This window comes from Moschus berezovskii, chromosome 23, assembly GCF_049115385.1.
Source record: "Moschus berezovskii isolate FMDL1 chromosome 23, NW_MosBer_1.0, whole genome shotgun sequence".
In the NCBI taxonomy this organism is placed as follows: domain Eukaryota; kingdom Metazoa; phylum Chordata; class Mammalia; order Artiodactyla; family Moschidae; genus Moschus; species Moschus berezovskii.
In genome coordinates, this window is record NC_142482.1 from 15,320,279 (window position 1) to 15,335,436 (window position 15,158).

Below are 15,158 nucleotides of genomic sequence, written 5' to 3' on the forward strand. Positions count from 1 at the left end.
TGTTTAAAATAAACACCGGTAAATTGGCTGTTGCACACAAATCACATCCATCCTCACACACGGAGCATAGGCTGAGGGTCAGTCTACAAACACCTGCTTCATCATCATGTGGCTAAACTATGAAGTTCAGGTATATTATGTGTTACATTTGCCACACAGCATCGAGGATGAGGGTAAGGGGACAGGTCATCTGAGGGGATGTGGTACAGTGGAGAGCTGGAAAACATATCATTCAGGTTTCAGCTTCTCATTTTATTAGGCATTTTCGCACTTGGCCTGAAACCTAACCTGTCTGTGAAGTTCATCCCTAGCAAGAGACAGGGCAAGGGTCAGAAAGGGTGTGGGGATGTCCACTGTGTTTATTATTTAGCAGTAAAGGAATTGAAAGTTGGACACAGTAATTTGTGTTTAAGGTTGTAAAAATAGAATGGAATGAGGAAATGCCTCCAGTGGAGAAGACCATATGGTTTGGGGGATCCCGTTAGTCACTTACATTCGATACATGTTTATTACGCTTCTGGGACAACATGAAGGTGCGCGCTTGGTTCTGCCTTGAAAGCAGTCCTAACCTCACACGGCCTGAGTGAGAGAGTCAGCACGGTGAGAGACCAGTTGTGACAGCTCTGAGGGCCTGGATGAGGAGAGCCCAGAGGGGGAGTCTGATTACCCCGGACCGAGAGGAGGCTGGGCAGCTTCCTGAAGGGCTTCTGGGGGGCTCGCTGCGGGAGGGGAGATTTCATGAGCCTGATGGACTGGTGCGAACTGGAGGTCACTTCCACGGGATGGAGCTGCAGACACACAGCAGGGAGGTGGGTTCAGATGGAAACTGCAAGTCATCTGTGCAGCTGAAGCCTGGGATTTGTAGGGAAGAGTGGGAACCGTTAGGATGCTCTGGATCTATTCTGCGGAGACTGGACTATTTAGCTGTCAGTGGTGCGGAATCACTTGATGATGTAAAAAGCAGTGTGATGAGATAATCAGATGTACATTTCCTGGCGCTGGTGTCACATGTCTGATACTTTATAATTTTAAAAGTGATTCTGCATTTATCGCAGCGTCTTCATGTTAACATCTGAGCCTATCATGCCATATACGCTCTTCTGATCTCTCAGGGTCAAGGTGAAAATGACATGGTAACATGGAAGGAAAGGGGCTTTGTTTCCTTTAACATCGTTAACAGGCAGATCTGCTGTTCTTACCTGAAGGATATTGTTAAGCTGGGTTTTTCAGTCTTGAAGTGCTTGTGAAGGTACATGGTTGGTTAGTGACGATGCTATTTTAAACTATGGATATTTGTCCCATGTGAATTCTTTGAAGAATTGGAAGATCTTGGCAGAGTTAGACTTTGGATTTTAATTCCTGCTCTATCACAAACCAGTTGTGTTTTCTTGGACAATTTACTGAATGTTTACTTCTTACCTTCATTTTGTCTATCCAAGGATCATGGCTATGGTGATTAAAGTAGTAAATACAAAACATTTTGCAAATTCCCTGACACATGGTAAATGCTCTGTGAGTGAGGGCTGACTGATGGCCCTATGCTCTCATAAGCACCTGATGAAAAGCGAAAGTGAAAGTCACTCAGTCATGTCCGACTCCTTGTATATACAGTCCGTGGAATTCTCCAGGCCAGAATACTGGAGTGGATAGCCTCTGCTTTCTCTAGGGGATCTTCCCAACCCAGGGATCAAACCTAGGTCTCTCACATGGCAGGCGGATATTTTAGCAACTGAGCCACAAGGGAAGCCCATATGTTATCTCATTCAGGTTTCTTGACAATTTTGTGAAGTAGGCACTGTTATTTTCAGGGCTTCCCAGGTGGCACAGTGGTAAAGAATCCGCCTGCCAGTGCAGGAGACCCATAAGACATGGCTCGATCCCTGGGTCAGGAAGATCCCCTGCAGCAGGAAATGGCAATCCACTCCAGTATTCTTGCCTGAAAAATTCCGAGGAGCCTGGAGGGCTCCTCTGCATTGGATTGCAAAGACTTGGACACGATCGAGTGACTGAGCACACATACTCTTATTTTCTCCATTTTTTTCAGGCCAGAAATCTGCCAAAAGAGGAGAGACTCTTCCCAAGGTTCTAGGAAGTGGTGGAGCTGGGATCTGAATTCAGGCCATCTTGACTTGAGGGACCAAGATCTAAATTGCCGTGCTTTTGCTGCTTCCTTGTGGAATACACTAAGATTATTAGCAGATTGATCCTTGATTATCATTCCAGGAATATACATTTACCCCAACAACAACCAATGCTGCTTGTTCCTTTTGACTAGTTCCTTGAATGAACAGTTAAAAATCACTTGAGTGTGCAGTGATTATATTCACAAAACTGGGTGCTTGTGAAAGTTGCTCAGTCGTGTCCGACTCTTTGTGACCCCATGGAATTCTCCATGCCAGAATACTGGAGTGGGTAGCCTTTCCCTTCTCCAGGGGATCTTCCCAACCCAGGGGTCAAACCCAGGTCTCCTGCATTGTGGGCAGATTCTTTACTAGCTGAGACACAAGGGAAGTCCAAGAATACTGGAGTGGGTACCTATCCCTTCGCCAGTGGATCTTCTGGATCCAGGAATTGAACTGGGGTCTCCTGCAGTGCAGACAGATTCTTTACCAGCTGAGCTATCAGGGAAGCTGCTGCTGCTGCTGCTGCTAAGTCGCTTCAGTCATGTCCGACTCTGTGCGACCCCATAGACGGCAGCCCACTAGGCACCCCCGTCCCTGGGATTCTCCAGGCAAGAACACTGGAGTGGGTTGCCATTTCCTTCTCCAATGTGTGAAAGTGAAAAGTGAAAGTGAAGTCGCTCAGTCGTGTCCGACCCTTAGCGACCCCATGGACTGCAGCCTACCAGGCTCCTCCGTCCATGGGATTTTCCAGGCAACAGTACTGGAGTGGCTTGCCATTGCCTTCTCCGATCAGGGAAGCTACTGGGTGTCAATTTCTGATTAAGGCTCAGACTATGCCCTCAATGACCTTACTCATTGGGAGGGAGACAAGACAGTTAAAATTTTTTTTAATTGAAGTAAAATTGATTTACAATGTTGGGTTAATTTCTGCTATACAGCAGCAGTGATTCAGTTATAGATATATATGTATATATATATATTTTCATATTTTTTTCCATCATGGTTATCACAGGATACTGAATATAGTTCCCTGTGCTATACAGTAGGACCTGGTTGTTTACCCATCATATATATAATAGTTTGCATCTGCTAATCCCAAGCTCCCACTCCATTCCTCCTCCAAGTCTGTACCCCCTGGCAACCACAACTCTGTTCTCTATGTCCATGAGAGACAGGAGAGTTCTGAGAGATTTATTTGTACATATGTGATTTGTAAATGGAATGACTCTTAGGGATCGAATTGCTAATCCTTTCAGTTCCAGGTGTCTCATATGGTCCATGCTTGTTGCTTCATGAACTAATGTGCACATAAATGCATGCCGAGTTGCAGGAAAACTCTAGTGATCCTAAAAGCTTAGTGGGATGTGAGATCAAACTCAGGTCAGTGGTCAGGATAGAAAAGAGAAGTGTGGTCTTATTCTGTTTGGAGTCACAAAAATAGGCCAATTACTAATGCAAGTAAAGCTTTCCAATTCTAACTTAAGGAAGTTTTATCCAGAGTATACAGTGTTTTCAAGACTACTCATTCCCATGTAACAATTCATGGAAAATGGTCTAGATTCACATCACTGAAAAAGAAAAAAGACTCATCAAGGGCAAAAGGTCAGTACTCATGAAAGAAGAAATAGGGAGGAGAAATGTGGCCAGAGTCGTCAATCAATGAAGTGGCTCATCTGATAATAATAACAGCGAACACGTACAATGTTGAGATGTCACAAGTTTGTGATATGATGATATGATATGATGAACTTTATGATATGATTATTCTGATAAAGATAGGGTAAGTCACTCGGCCACATCACACCGCAGGGTGATCCGCGACGGGGAGGAGCCGGTGGCCGAGCCCGGTGTCTCTGTCGGCGCAGCGGCGCGGCCAGGCTCTGGGGGGCGGCAGGGAGGGGCCGCCGGCTGGGCCGGGGCCGCGGGGCGCGCAGGCGCAGGCGGCCCCCGAGGCGCGGACCCCGGCTCCCCCGCCCGTGCGCTCCGCGCTGCCCGGCCCTTCCGCGCGGCCGGCCGGTCCCGGAGGCTCCCCGAGTGTCTCCGGGAGCCCCGCGGGGGTTGCGAGCGCGGGAGGCGCGACCCGCGGCTTTGTTTCCCAGGCACCTGTTGTGGGTCCCAAATAGAAATCTCGCCCCTGGGATCCGGGCGGCGGCGCGCGCCCGGCGAGGGCGGGCCGGGGAGGGGCCGCCGCCGCCCGCCCGCTCGCCCGCCCCCTCCCCGCGCTCCCCCTCCCGGGCGCGGGCGCGCGTCTGCGGCGCGGCGGCCAGGAAATGCCGCAGATGCGCCGCGGAGCACCGCGGGCGGAGGCAGCGCGCGCGTCCTCCCGGCCCCGAGCGGGCGCGCAGAGCCGGGCCCGGGCGGCCGCCGCCTCGGCTCCCGAGGGTGCAGGCGCCCGCCGCCCCGCGCCCGCCCCCGCCGGGCCCCGGGCTCCCCCGCGCCGCGTGGCGCCGCGCGCCGCCGCCGGGCTCGCCCGCGCCGACCGTGGCTGAGACCCCGGGGCGTCTCCCCGGCGACCCCCTGTGCGCCCCGGCGCTCCTCCCGGCCTGCCCCCGCGCGTTTCCGTGCCCGCGGCTGCCCCTCGCTGACTGCGGTCCTGTCCGGGTTTCGAGCGGGAGAAGGGGCTCGGCCGGTCCCCGCGGAGATAAACCTGGGCATGGCGGGGTACCTCTCCCCGGCCGCCTACCTGTGCGTGGACGAGCAGGAGTACCTCCAGGCCTACGAGGATGTCCTGGAGAGGTACAAAGGTATGTCGCCCCCGTGCCTGGGCGCGGTACAGACCTGCGGGGTGACCGTCTCCTTTGCTTGACAGGAGCCGCTGCTGCTTGGGCACAAGTAAACAGGTGTCTGGACCAGTCCTGGGACTGAACCTTGTCTTTTGGGGACGGGATTGCATATCCCACCGCAGGGAGGGTGGCCGGGTGGGCGATGGCCCGGAGACACCCTCGGATGGGCAGTACAGTGCGGGGGAGGGGTTTGGTTTCCAAGAAGCACCTTGCGTTTTTCTCCTTTGTAAAAGCTCTTAAGCATTACGCATAATCAGCCTTCTTACGGGAGGGTGGTTACCGGTTCATTCTCCGTGGGATTACTAAGGCATTGCTGCCCTTGCTTGATATGGGGTATTGGTTAACCCTTAAAAAAAGGTTCTTGGCTTCTTAAATAAATGGACTGTTTCACCACTGAGAGCATCACCAAATCATTTTTCTTAAAATGATTTTATTTGAAAAGTTTATGGTTCGTGACTATATTAAATATTCCTACGTATCGTAAAGGTTACTTGATAGTGTGATGGATGAAAGACTTTCGTCAGAGAGTCTGTAAATTTAAAGGTAAAGTCTGCAAATTTAAAGGTAAAGGAGTATATTTTGAGATATTTTTCTGCCTGTCCTTTATATTGGGGAAATTCTGATAAATAGTATTGACATATTAGCATTATGTTTACTTTGACTTTATAATTAAATGACAGGTTAGATTAAAGAGCACTCTCTCATCTTAAAGGGTCTTTTAGTCTCTGGACATTGTCTTTCAATATGTCCAGACGATCTCCTAACTATGTCTCTACCTAAGCGCTCCACACCCAGGGATGGCTCAGAGCCTTAATGTATTAATGGTGAATCATGGCCTATTTCATTGGTCTTGCTTCTTTTGAATATTTGCTTTGGTCTTGAGACACTCAATTTCTGTAAGTTGAATGGGGATTATATGGTTAAAGATGCATGTATCACTAGTTTTCTATTAGTAGAAATACAGAATACTGAGCTGAACAATTAAATTCCAAGCCCCACCCCAAGCTCAAAATCTACCCATGAACATGGTTCATCTCCTTCTAGAACATATTTTATTATTGATTTCCTTTAATACATGTAGAACTCTGTATACAGCACAATCAGAATTCCTTTGTGCCAAGGCTCTATTGTATGATGCCACCCCTGAGCAAGTGCTGTGATAGTTTAGGCTAAAGCATGTTTGTTGCATCTGTGTATGCGTGCACGTCCAGTATGCTCATGTTTACATCTGTACTTCCACTTAAAAGTGAGACTCTTAATCAGTTGTTCCAGAACCTTCAAGATGAGAGATATTGTAATGTACTAATAAACCTTATGGAACAGGTACACCTGTGTTCTTTAAGGTCAGAAAGAAACAGTCTGAAAGTTTGAAAGTAAATACCTTTTTTACTTTTGGAAAAAAAAAAGATAGCTGTATGAATTTTTGTCCCATCAAGTTTTACCTCTGTGACACATGGGTAATTGCAGATGACTTGGAAAACAGAAATAGCTGAGGTGCTGATTTGACTTGCCTTGAGGAAGTGGACATTATGTAAAAGATGGTTTTTATTTGCCTTTGGAAGTAAAAGGAAATTGAAGATCCTGGAGGTCATTGCCATTTTCACTCTATCTCATTTTCGTTATAGCCTAATAATCAGTATGGAACCTTACACATCCACTTTTTCAAACGTGTAGTCCCAAAGTGCCTGAAAAAGCGGAGGTTGTTTCCTTCATCTTCTTTGTGGTGTTAAAATGCATAAGTCATCAGTTTGTCCTCGGCTTTATAGATGTTCTGTGTTTCATCTGGTTTTGGAAAGAAAAGTAAGAGTATTGGCCAGTGTGTTATGTGGAAAGCTAGAGACCTGGAAAACTCATCGTTTCCCGATCTGTTTTGAAGCTGGTTATGATTTCCCATCAGTATCCAATTCGATGACTTCATTACAGAGCTTATCCCGATGACTTGCTGTGGGGGCTGATCTAATCAGAAAAGAATTGTAGGCTGTGAATAGGGAGTGTCAGCTCACTCAACTTTCAAAGTACAGTTGTTCCGTTTTCTGAAATCGTGCATTGTTCAAAACATTTTCCATTCCCATTTGAACTTGAGGGCTTATTTCGATTTTCATTTCTGACCAAGTTCCTTGGTTCCAGGGTGACTTTGCATTTGGCTGGAGTGTTATCTGGTTGCCAAGTGATCATATGCCCCAGCTGTTGAACGTGTGGGTCAGCTGTAACAAATTCAGAATTTGTTTGTCGACAAAAACGGAGAATTACAGTAATATATAATGTTAGCAATTATGACTATTAGGTTTAGAAGTTGAGAGTTGAGTCCTCAGATGGCTTTGGAAGAACTTCAAACCTAGCCTTCTGGATCAGAGCAAGAATAGCGGCAAGTGAGTGAGCCCTCATTATTTATGGTGTAGTCTATTCTTGGGTCTTGCTTTGGTCCTTACTTTTGAGTGAAAAGAAGCAACTGTCTGCTGAATTAGAACAACACAGAAAGAGCTGTTTGCTGCGGAGAAGGGTGCAGTGTTGTGATTCATATTCCAGCGCCTTTGCTTATAAAATGTATTTATTGCTAGGATGTTCAGGGCATCTGATTAAAAAAAAATCGCATTACTTCAGATTGCCAGAGGCAGGGTGAATAAAAGCATTTATTTACAAATAAAACATGTTTCTTTATTATTGTTTATGCTAGAAATAGCCCATATCAGTGACTTTCTTTAATATCTTACGGTGAATTATCCAGTGTATTTACCATGTAATATAAAACATTTTTAGTAGGTTAGCATAAAAGATGCACAACATCCCTCTTGTCTTCCCTGTCAATATAAGGAAACCAACTTACATACTGTTATTAGAATTAATTTCTATATATTATTATATTATTAGTATTAATTAGCGCTCACTGTGAAATTCTGCTGTTTGAGTCTGTGATGGGAAGATTTTCTTTTCTCAACACGTTAATTTTTAAAATTGATGTTAAGTGTGAAAATGAGGGCGCTAATGTGAATCCAGTGAATTTTATTCTGTACAGTTTAGACTTAATGGACAAGGAAGGTAAATTATTTTGGTCCAAGAAAATGGGTATTTTTCTATTGACATGGAAATTAATCAGTTATCCCCAAATAACTATAACAAGGGTTTCTTATTATTCTCTATGAAAGCTGAGTGGTAGATTTCTTAGACTTATGTATGACTGTGTATCTGTGTGTATGCTGCTGCTGCTAAGTCGCTTCAGTTGTGTCCGATTCTGTGCGACCCCATAGACGGCAGGCCACCAGGCCTCTCTGTCCTTGGGATTCTCCAGGCAAGAACACTGGAGTAGGTTGCCATTTCCTTCTCCAATGCATGAAAGTGAAAAGTAAAAGTGAAGTCGCTCAGTCGTGTCCGACTCTTAGTGATCCCATGGACTGCAGCCTACCAGGCTTCTCCACCCATGGGATTTTCCAGGCAAGAGTACTGGAGTGGGGTGCCACTGCCTTCTCCAATCTGTGTGTATAGATCATGAAAAAACCCTCTTTGATTAAGAAAAAAGACAGAAGTTTCTGTTTCCCGTGAAAACGCTGAGCAGTTACCTTAATCCCCTTTCACATTAAGGCCCCGTGATCCTGCTTTTGTGCGTGGTGACAGAGGGAACTGAGAACCACTCCAGCTGTAACTTTCATTCAGTTCACTTTTAAGGCATACATCGATACATGAGTGGTCAGAATCCTATCTTTTACTGTGTAAGTTAACTCTGGTGCTGGCTGAATTGGAAGCTGGAGTGTAAAGGTTTCAGAGAACTTGGCCCCCTTCATACTGTGTGACCTCAGTGGTTTTCAGCTGGCTTCAGGATTCTGCAAAATCTTGATTTCAGATTTCATCTCCTGTTTGAGATTCATAGTCATTTGTGTAGCGAGTGATCTTTAATAGGGCCTCATCATGATTGGGAAGATCCCGTGGAGAAGGAAATGGCAACCCACTCCAGTATTCTTGTCTGGGAAATCCCACGGGTTGAGGAGTCTGGAGGGCTCCAGTCCATGGGGTCACAAAGAGTCAGATATGACTGAGTGACTGAGCATAGCACATCGTGATAGTTCTACTTGTAGCTGGTTATGATAGTATTAGTCTTAAGGGCTTTTTCTTTTAAAAAATGAAATAGGTTTAACTAGTAATGAGCGTTAATTAAGATTGTGTTTGGATGTTTGTAGCAAAAAACAGTTGATGATGTTTTCTTTTTCTCAGGGACTGAAAGGCCCCAGGTAGGACTGGGAAGGCTGTGGGGAACCTCTATTTGCCCCTAGGACCCAGACTTCTGTGTTGCTTCTTAGCCATCATGTGGTTGTTCTCTCATTACAAGATGGCTGCTGCTCTTCCAGCCTTTGCATCTCAATTCCAGATGGGAAGAAGGGGAAGTATTAGAGGAAGCACCCTGACTGAAACTGCCCACCCTGACCAGGCACCATAATAACCATTTGCATGCGTTATTTTAAAACAGGAGGTCCTGGTAAGGAAAATGGAACTAATAACCCACCACCAAAATAGGAGTTTGGAGTTAACATATACATACTACTGTGTATAAAATAGGTAACCAACAAGGACCTATTGTATAGCACCAGGAACTATACTCAATATCTTGGTTACCTATTTTGTATATAGTAGTATGGAAATGTTAATCCCAAGCTCCTGATTTGTCTTCTCCCTTTCCCTTTTGGTAACCCTAAGTTTGTTTTCTATGTTTGTGAGTCTGTTTATGTCTTATAAATTAAAATTCACTTGATCTTTTTTTAAGATTCCACATGTAAGAGATAGCTTATGATATTTGTCTTTCTCTGACTTGTTCACTTAGCATGATAATATCTAGGTTCATCAATGTTGCTGCAGATAGCATTATTTCTTTTTCATGGCCGAGTAATATTTCACTGTATGGTCTGTCCCTTTATTGTAATTATATTTGTCATAGTTTTCTACTCTATTCTCTTTTCTTTCAGAAGGGGAAGTGAACAGTCCTCCTGGGGTTGGGTATTGGGGAAAACTCTGTCCTTTAGGTCAAGTGGGATTTTCCATGAACAGAGGCTGAAGGTGGCAGGGAGGGGAGCCTCAGGGGAAGGGTCTGGCAGGGCAGTTCCGTTGCATTAGCAGAACCACAGAACTCATTTGGAGAGTTTGGCTGAATGGGATGGGGTAGCGGTTATGGGAAGATGGATCTGGCTGAAAATGGACCAGGTTGAAGAGAGCCTGGGATGCCATAGCTAGCACCAGATTTGGGGTTTCTTCTCCAGGCAGGGAACTCTCATGATGTTTGCCAGGGTGTTAGATCAGTTTCAGGAAGATACCTATGGTAACAGTGTGGAGGCTGAATGGGAGGGGAGCCTCAGGAAGCCACTGAAAGATTGGGGTGGTTGGATGGAAGGCTGGTTCAATAGGAGCTTACTTCAGAAGCTTACAGCGTGGCTGATGGTTGGCTGTATGTGTGAGGACAGGATGGGGTGCAGTGACTTTGTTGTTGAAGTTACAGTTGGAGATACTCGGAGTCTTTTTTATTTGTAAAAAATCTCTTATAGTGTGTGTTCATTACAAAACATGGTTTGGAGTTTTAAAAATTCATTTAAAGCTGCTGTTAAATAGAGCTTTAGCTTAGCTGTAGATGGAAGGAATCCAGTAAATTCAGTAAATGATGCAACGAGCTGACTCAATTGGAAAAGACCCTGATGCTGGGAAAGATTGAGGGCAGGAGGAAAAGAGGGTGGCAGAGGATGAGATGGTTGGATGGCATCACCGACTCAATGGATGTGAGTTTGAGCAAACTCTGGGAGATAGTGAAGGACAGGGAAGCCTGGCCTGCTGCAGTCCATGGGGCTGCAAAGAGTAGGACACAACTGAGTTACTGAACAGCAACAACAAATAAATATTTATCATAAAAGGAAAATACCATTTTGAAATAGTCTTTTTCCTCTTTTTTTAAAGGAGTATAGTTGATATAACAGTGGAAAAAAGTTCTTCACGTTAATCATTGTTAGGGCTCCCCAGGAGGTCCTCATGGTAAAGAACCACTACAGGAGACATCAGAGACTCGGGTTTGATCCCTGGGTCAGGAAGGTCCCCTGGAGGAGGGCTCGCCAACCCACTTCAGTGTTCTTGCATGGAGAAGCCCACGGACGGAGGAGCCTGGCAGGCGACGGTTCCCAGGACTGCAAAGAGGTTGATACGACTGAGTGACTCAGCACACATGCGCTTATATGACAGGCACAGTGTAGTGTATTGCAAATGAGTTCTCTCTCATTTCTGAATCTCATAACTATTTAACTACTGCTATTTTACCAGTATGAACATTGAGGTTTAGAGAAGTTAATTTTCCATATAGCTAAAACTGGTAGTAATGACATTTGAACATCAAGTGTATATTTGGTATAAACTGTGTATTTTGAATTTTGTTATACTGACCAGGAAATGTTGCAGAAATAGTATTTTTAAGCATATTTTAAAAATTAGGATTATGATTTTTTTTACTAGATCTTTCTGAAGTGTGTTAAATGGATACATGAAATAAAAAGTAATAGTTTAAAAATTCATAGAGATTTAGTTCAAATATTAAATAGACTTTGGAGCTTGAACCTGTTGTATCTTAGCTGGATTATATACTCTAATGGGTAGTTATCTATGAAAACAAAATAGAATTTTAGAATGATTATTTCCAGTGCGTATTTAGATTGAGATTTTTGAAAAGAATTATGTTTTGTAAATGTCACTGATGAATGTGGCTGCCTTGATACATGCCTGAGATGTTTCCTGGAAAGAATCGTCAAAGGGAGCTGACAAAGTCCTGATTTTTCTCTAGTGGGTGAAAATATTTCCCAGTGAATCCTGGTATTAAAGACATTATACAAAGATCCCATTGTCCCAGTGAGTTAAAATCATGCCCCTGTTTTCAGTGGTACAGTTCTCCATGCTGGCCGTGCCAGTGGGGCAGCTTGTCTTCTTGATGCTGAGCCTGAAGCAGTACCGTTCGGGGGCTTATTTTACCCTCCTGCAGGGAGAGAGGCAGACCTGCCTCACTCTCCACCTCACTAGGTTAAAAACTGAGCTGAAAGTCGCTCAGTCGTCTCCGACTCTGCGCTCCAGGCCAGAATACTGGAGTGGGCAGCCTTGCCCTTCTCCAGCGGATCTTCCCAACCCAGGGATCGAACCCAGGTCTCCCACATTGCAGGCGGATTCTTTACCAGCTGAGCCTCCAGGGAAGCCCTTTTAGGTTAATAAAGGTGGGATAAAATAGGGCGGCTGCTGCTGCTGCTAAGTCACTTCAGTTGTGTCCGACTCTGTGTGACCCCGTAGACGGAAGCCCACCAGGCTCCCCCGTCCCTGGGATTCTCCAGGCAAGAACACTGGAGTGGGTTGCCATTGCCTTCTCCGTAAAATAGGGCATATGAGGTATTTGGGGCAGTGGAGATTACATAGTCAGTGAATGAGGTAGACCTAAGGCTGCAAGTCCTCTGAGTCCTCCTAGGGCAGTGGCCATAAAAAGCAATTTTTTCTCTTTTTTTAGGGAAGTTTTGGTTTTATGGAAAAATTGAGCAGAGAGTACAGAGTTCTCATATGCTCCTTCCGCTCCCCACAGTTTCCCCTTTTGATATCTTGCATTGGTGTGGTGCATTTGTTTACTTGATGAACCAATATTAGTACGTTAGTATTAACTAGGATCCAGTTTGCGTTTGTAACCCTGCATAGTTCTTTCTGGGCTCTCTCCTGTTTGATCGGTCTGTGTGTCTGTTTTTGTGCCCTATCACACTGTTTTGGTTTCCGTAGCTTCGTATGTGGTCTCAAATCAGGGAGCCTGATTCTTTTGGCTCTGTTCTTCCTTCTCAAGATTGTTTTGGCTCTTCAGGGTCTTTTGTTTTTCCATACAAATTTTAAAATTATTTGTTCTAGTTCTGTGAAAAATGCCATCAGTGTTTTGATAGGGGTTGCATTGATGTAGTTTGCCTTGGGTAGTATGCTCATTTTAAAAGTATTAATTCTTCCTGTCCAAAACCACAGTGTATCTTTGCATCTGTTTCTGTTGTCTCCAATTTTTTTCATTGATCTTATAGTTTTCTGAGTACAGATCTTTTACTTCCTTAGATAGGTTTACTCCGAGGTGTTTTATCCTTTTTGATGTGATGGTAAATGGAATTTTTACCTTAATTTCTTTCTGATAGTTCATGGTTAGTGTATGGAAATGTGACAGATTTCTATATGTTAATTTAGTATCCTGCAGCTTAACCAAATTCATTGATGAGCTCTAGTGGTTTTCTGGTGAAGTTTGTAGGGTTTTTGTTGTATAGTATGTCATCTGCCAACAATGACAGTTTTATTTTTTTCCAATTTGGATTCCTTTTATTTCTTTTTCTTGTCTGATTTCTGTGGCTGGGACTTTCAAAACTATGTTGAACATGTACAGTTCTTTGGAAGGTGACACATGCATGTCATGTGTTCACTATTACAGTATCATATAGAATGGTTTGATAGCCCCCAAGTCCTGTGTTCTGCCTGTTCATTCTCCCATGCTTCTGGCAACCATTGATCTTTTTTTTTTTGTCTCCATATGGTTTAATCTTTTCCAGAATTTCCTGTAGTTGGAATTATACAGTATGTAGTCTCTCTAGCGGAGAAGGCAATGGCAAGCCACTCCAGTACTCTTGCCTAGAAAAATCCCATGGGTGGAGGAGCCTGGTAGGCTGCAGTCCGTGGGGTCGCTAGGGTTCGGACACGACTGAGCGACTTTACTTTCACTTTTCACTTTCACACATTGGAGAAGGAAGTGGCAACCCACTCCAGTGTTCTTGCCTGGAGAATCCCAGGGAAGGGGGAGCCTGGTGGGCTTCCGTCTATGGGGTGACACAGAGTCGGACACAACTGAAGTGACTTAGCAGCAGCAGCAGCAGTCTCTCTAGACTGGTTCCTTTCACTTGAAAGTGAAAGTGAAAGTCGCTCAGTTGTGTCTGACTCTTTGTGACCCCATGGACTGTACAGTCCATGGAATTCTCCAGGCCAGAACACTGGAGCGGGCAGCCTTGCCCTTCCCCAGAGGATCTTCCCGACCCAGGGATTGAACCCAGGTCTCCCGCACTGCAGGCGGGTTCTGTACCGGCTGAGCCACCGGGGAGGCCCTTCTTTCACTTGGTAACGTGCATTTGAGGCTCCTCCGTGTCTCTTCATGGCTTGATGGATCATTCCTGTTTACTATTGAAAAGTATTCCGTTGTACGAATTTACGTTCGTTCATTCATTCACCTTTTCAAGGACATCTTGGTTGCTTTCAGCTTCCGTCAGTTTTGAGTAAAGAAAGTGAAAGTGAAGTCGCTCAGTCATGTTTGACTCTTTGCGACCCCATGGACTGTAGCCCACCAGGCTCTGCCGTCCATGGGATTTTCCAGGCAGGGATACTAGAGTGGGTTGCCACTGCCTTCTCCAGGAGATCTTCCCGACTCAGGGATTGAACCCGGGTCTCCCACATCGTAGGCAGGTGCTTTACCGTCTGAGCCACCGGGGAAGTCCTTTGGGTAAATACCTGGGAGTGTGACAGCTGGATCATAGGTAAGCCTATCTTTACCCTTTAAGAAACCGCTAAACTCTCTTCCAGAAAGTGGCTGTACCATTTTTCGTTTCCACCAGCAGTGAGTGAGCCTTCTGTTGAATGAGAGTTCCCTGTTCCTCCACACCCTCTTTAGCATTTGGTGTTGGCAGTGGTTTGGATCTTAGCCATTCTGATAGGGTGCGGTAGCTTTGAGTTGGTTTAATTTGCACTTCCCTAGTGACGTGGTGTGGAGTATCTTTTCATGTGTGTATTTGCATTTTTGTATCTCCTTTGGTGAGTTGTCTGGTCAGATCTTTTGCCTTTTGTTTTCTTCCTGTTGAGTTTTGAGTCCTTTGTATCTTTCTGATACCAGTCCTTTATCACATATCTTTCGTGAATGATTAATAATTTTTTTTTAAAGTTTACTTAAATTTCAATTTTATTAAATTTATTTTGAAATTTTAATTATATTTCAAAATTTAACTTAAGAGATTTGAATATTTTGTTTTTAATTTAATTTTATATTGAAGTATAGTCAATTTATTACTACAGTGTTGTGTTACTTTCAGGCATTCAGCAAAATGATTCAGTGACACATGCACTATATTCATTATTTGTCAGACTCTTTCCCCATAGAGGTTATTACAGAATACCGAGTAGAGTTCCTTGTGTTATACAGTAGGCCCTTGTTCATTATCTATTTTATATATAGTAGCGTGTATATCGGAGAAGGCAGTGGCAC

At 44.7% G+C, this 15,158-nt stretch overlaps 1 protein-coding gene across 19 annotated transcripts in view; it reads left to right on the forward strand.

The window, feature by feature from the left end:
* Nucleotides 1-15,158, forward strand: part of DST (dystonin) — a 542,031-nt gene that overhangs the window by 114,749 nt on the left and 412,124 nt on the right. For 6 of the 19 annotated variants that reach the window (XM_088831323.1, XM_055406671.2, XM_055406673.2 and 3 more), the window contains exon 1: nt 4,642-4,867. The exons of the other annotated variants lie outside the window; for them this stretch is intronic. In XM_088831323.1, the coding sequence (XP_088687449.1) occupies nt 4,777-4,867 (91 nt within the window). In that variant the 5' untranslated portion in view covers nt 4,642-4,776. Of the gene's footprint in view, nt 1-4,641; nt 4,868-15,158 lie in introns of those variants that run through there. 19 annotated transcript variants of the gene reach the window in all.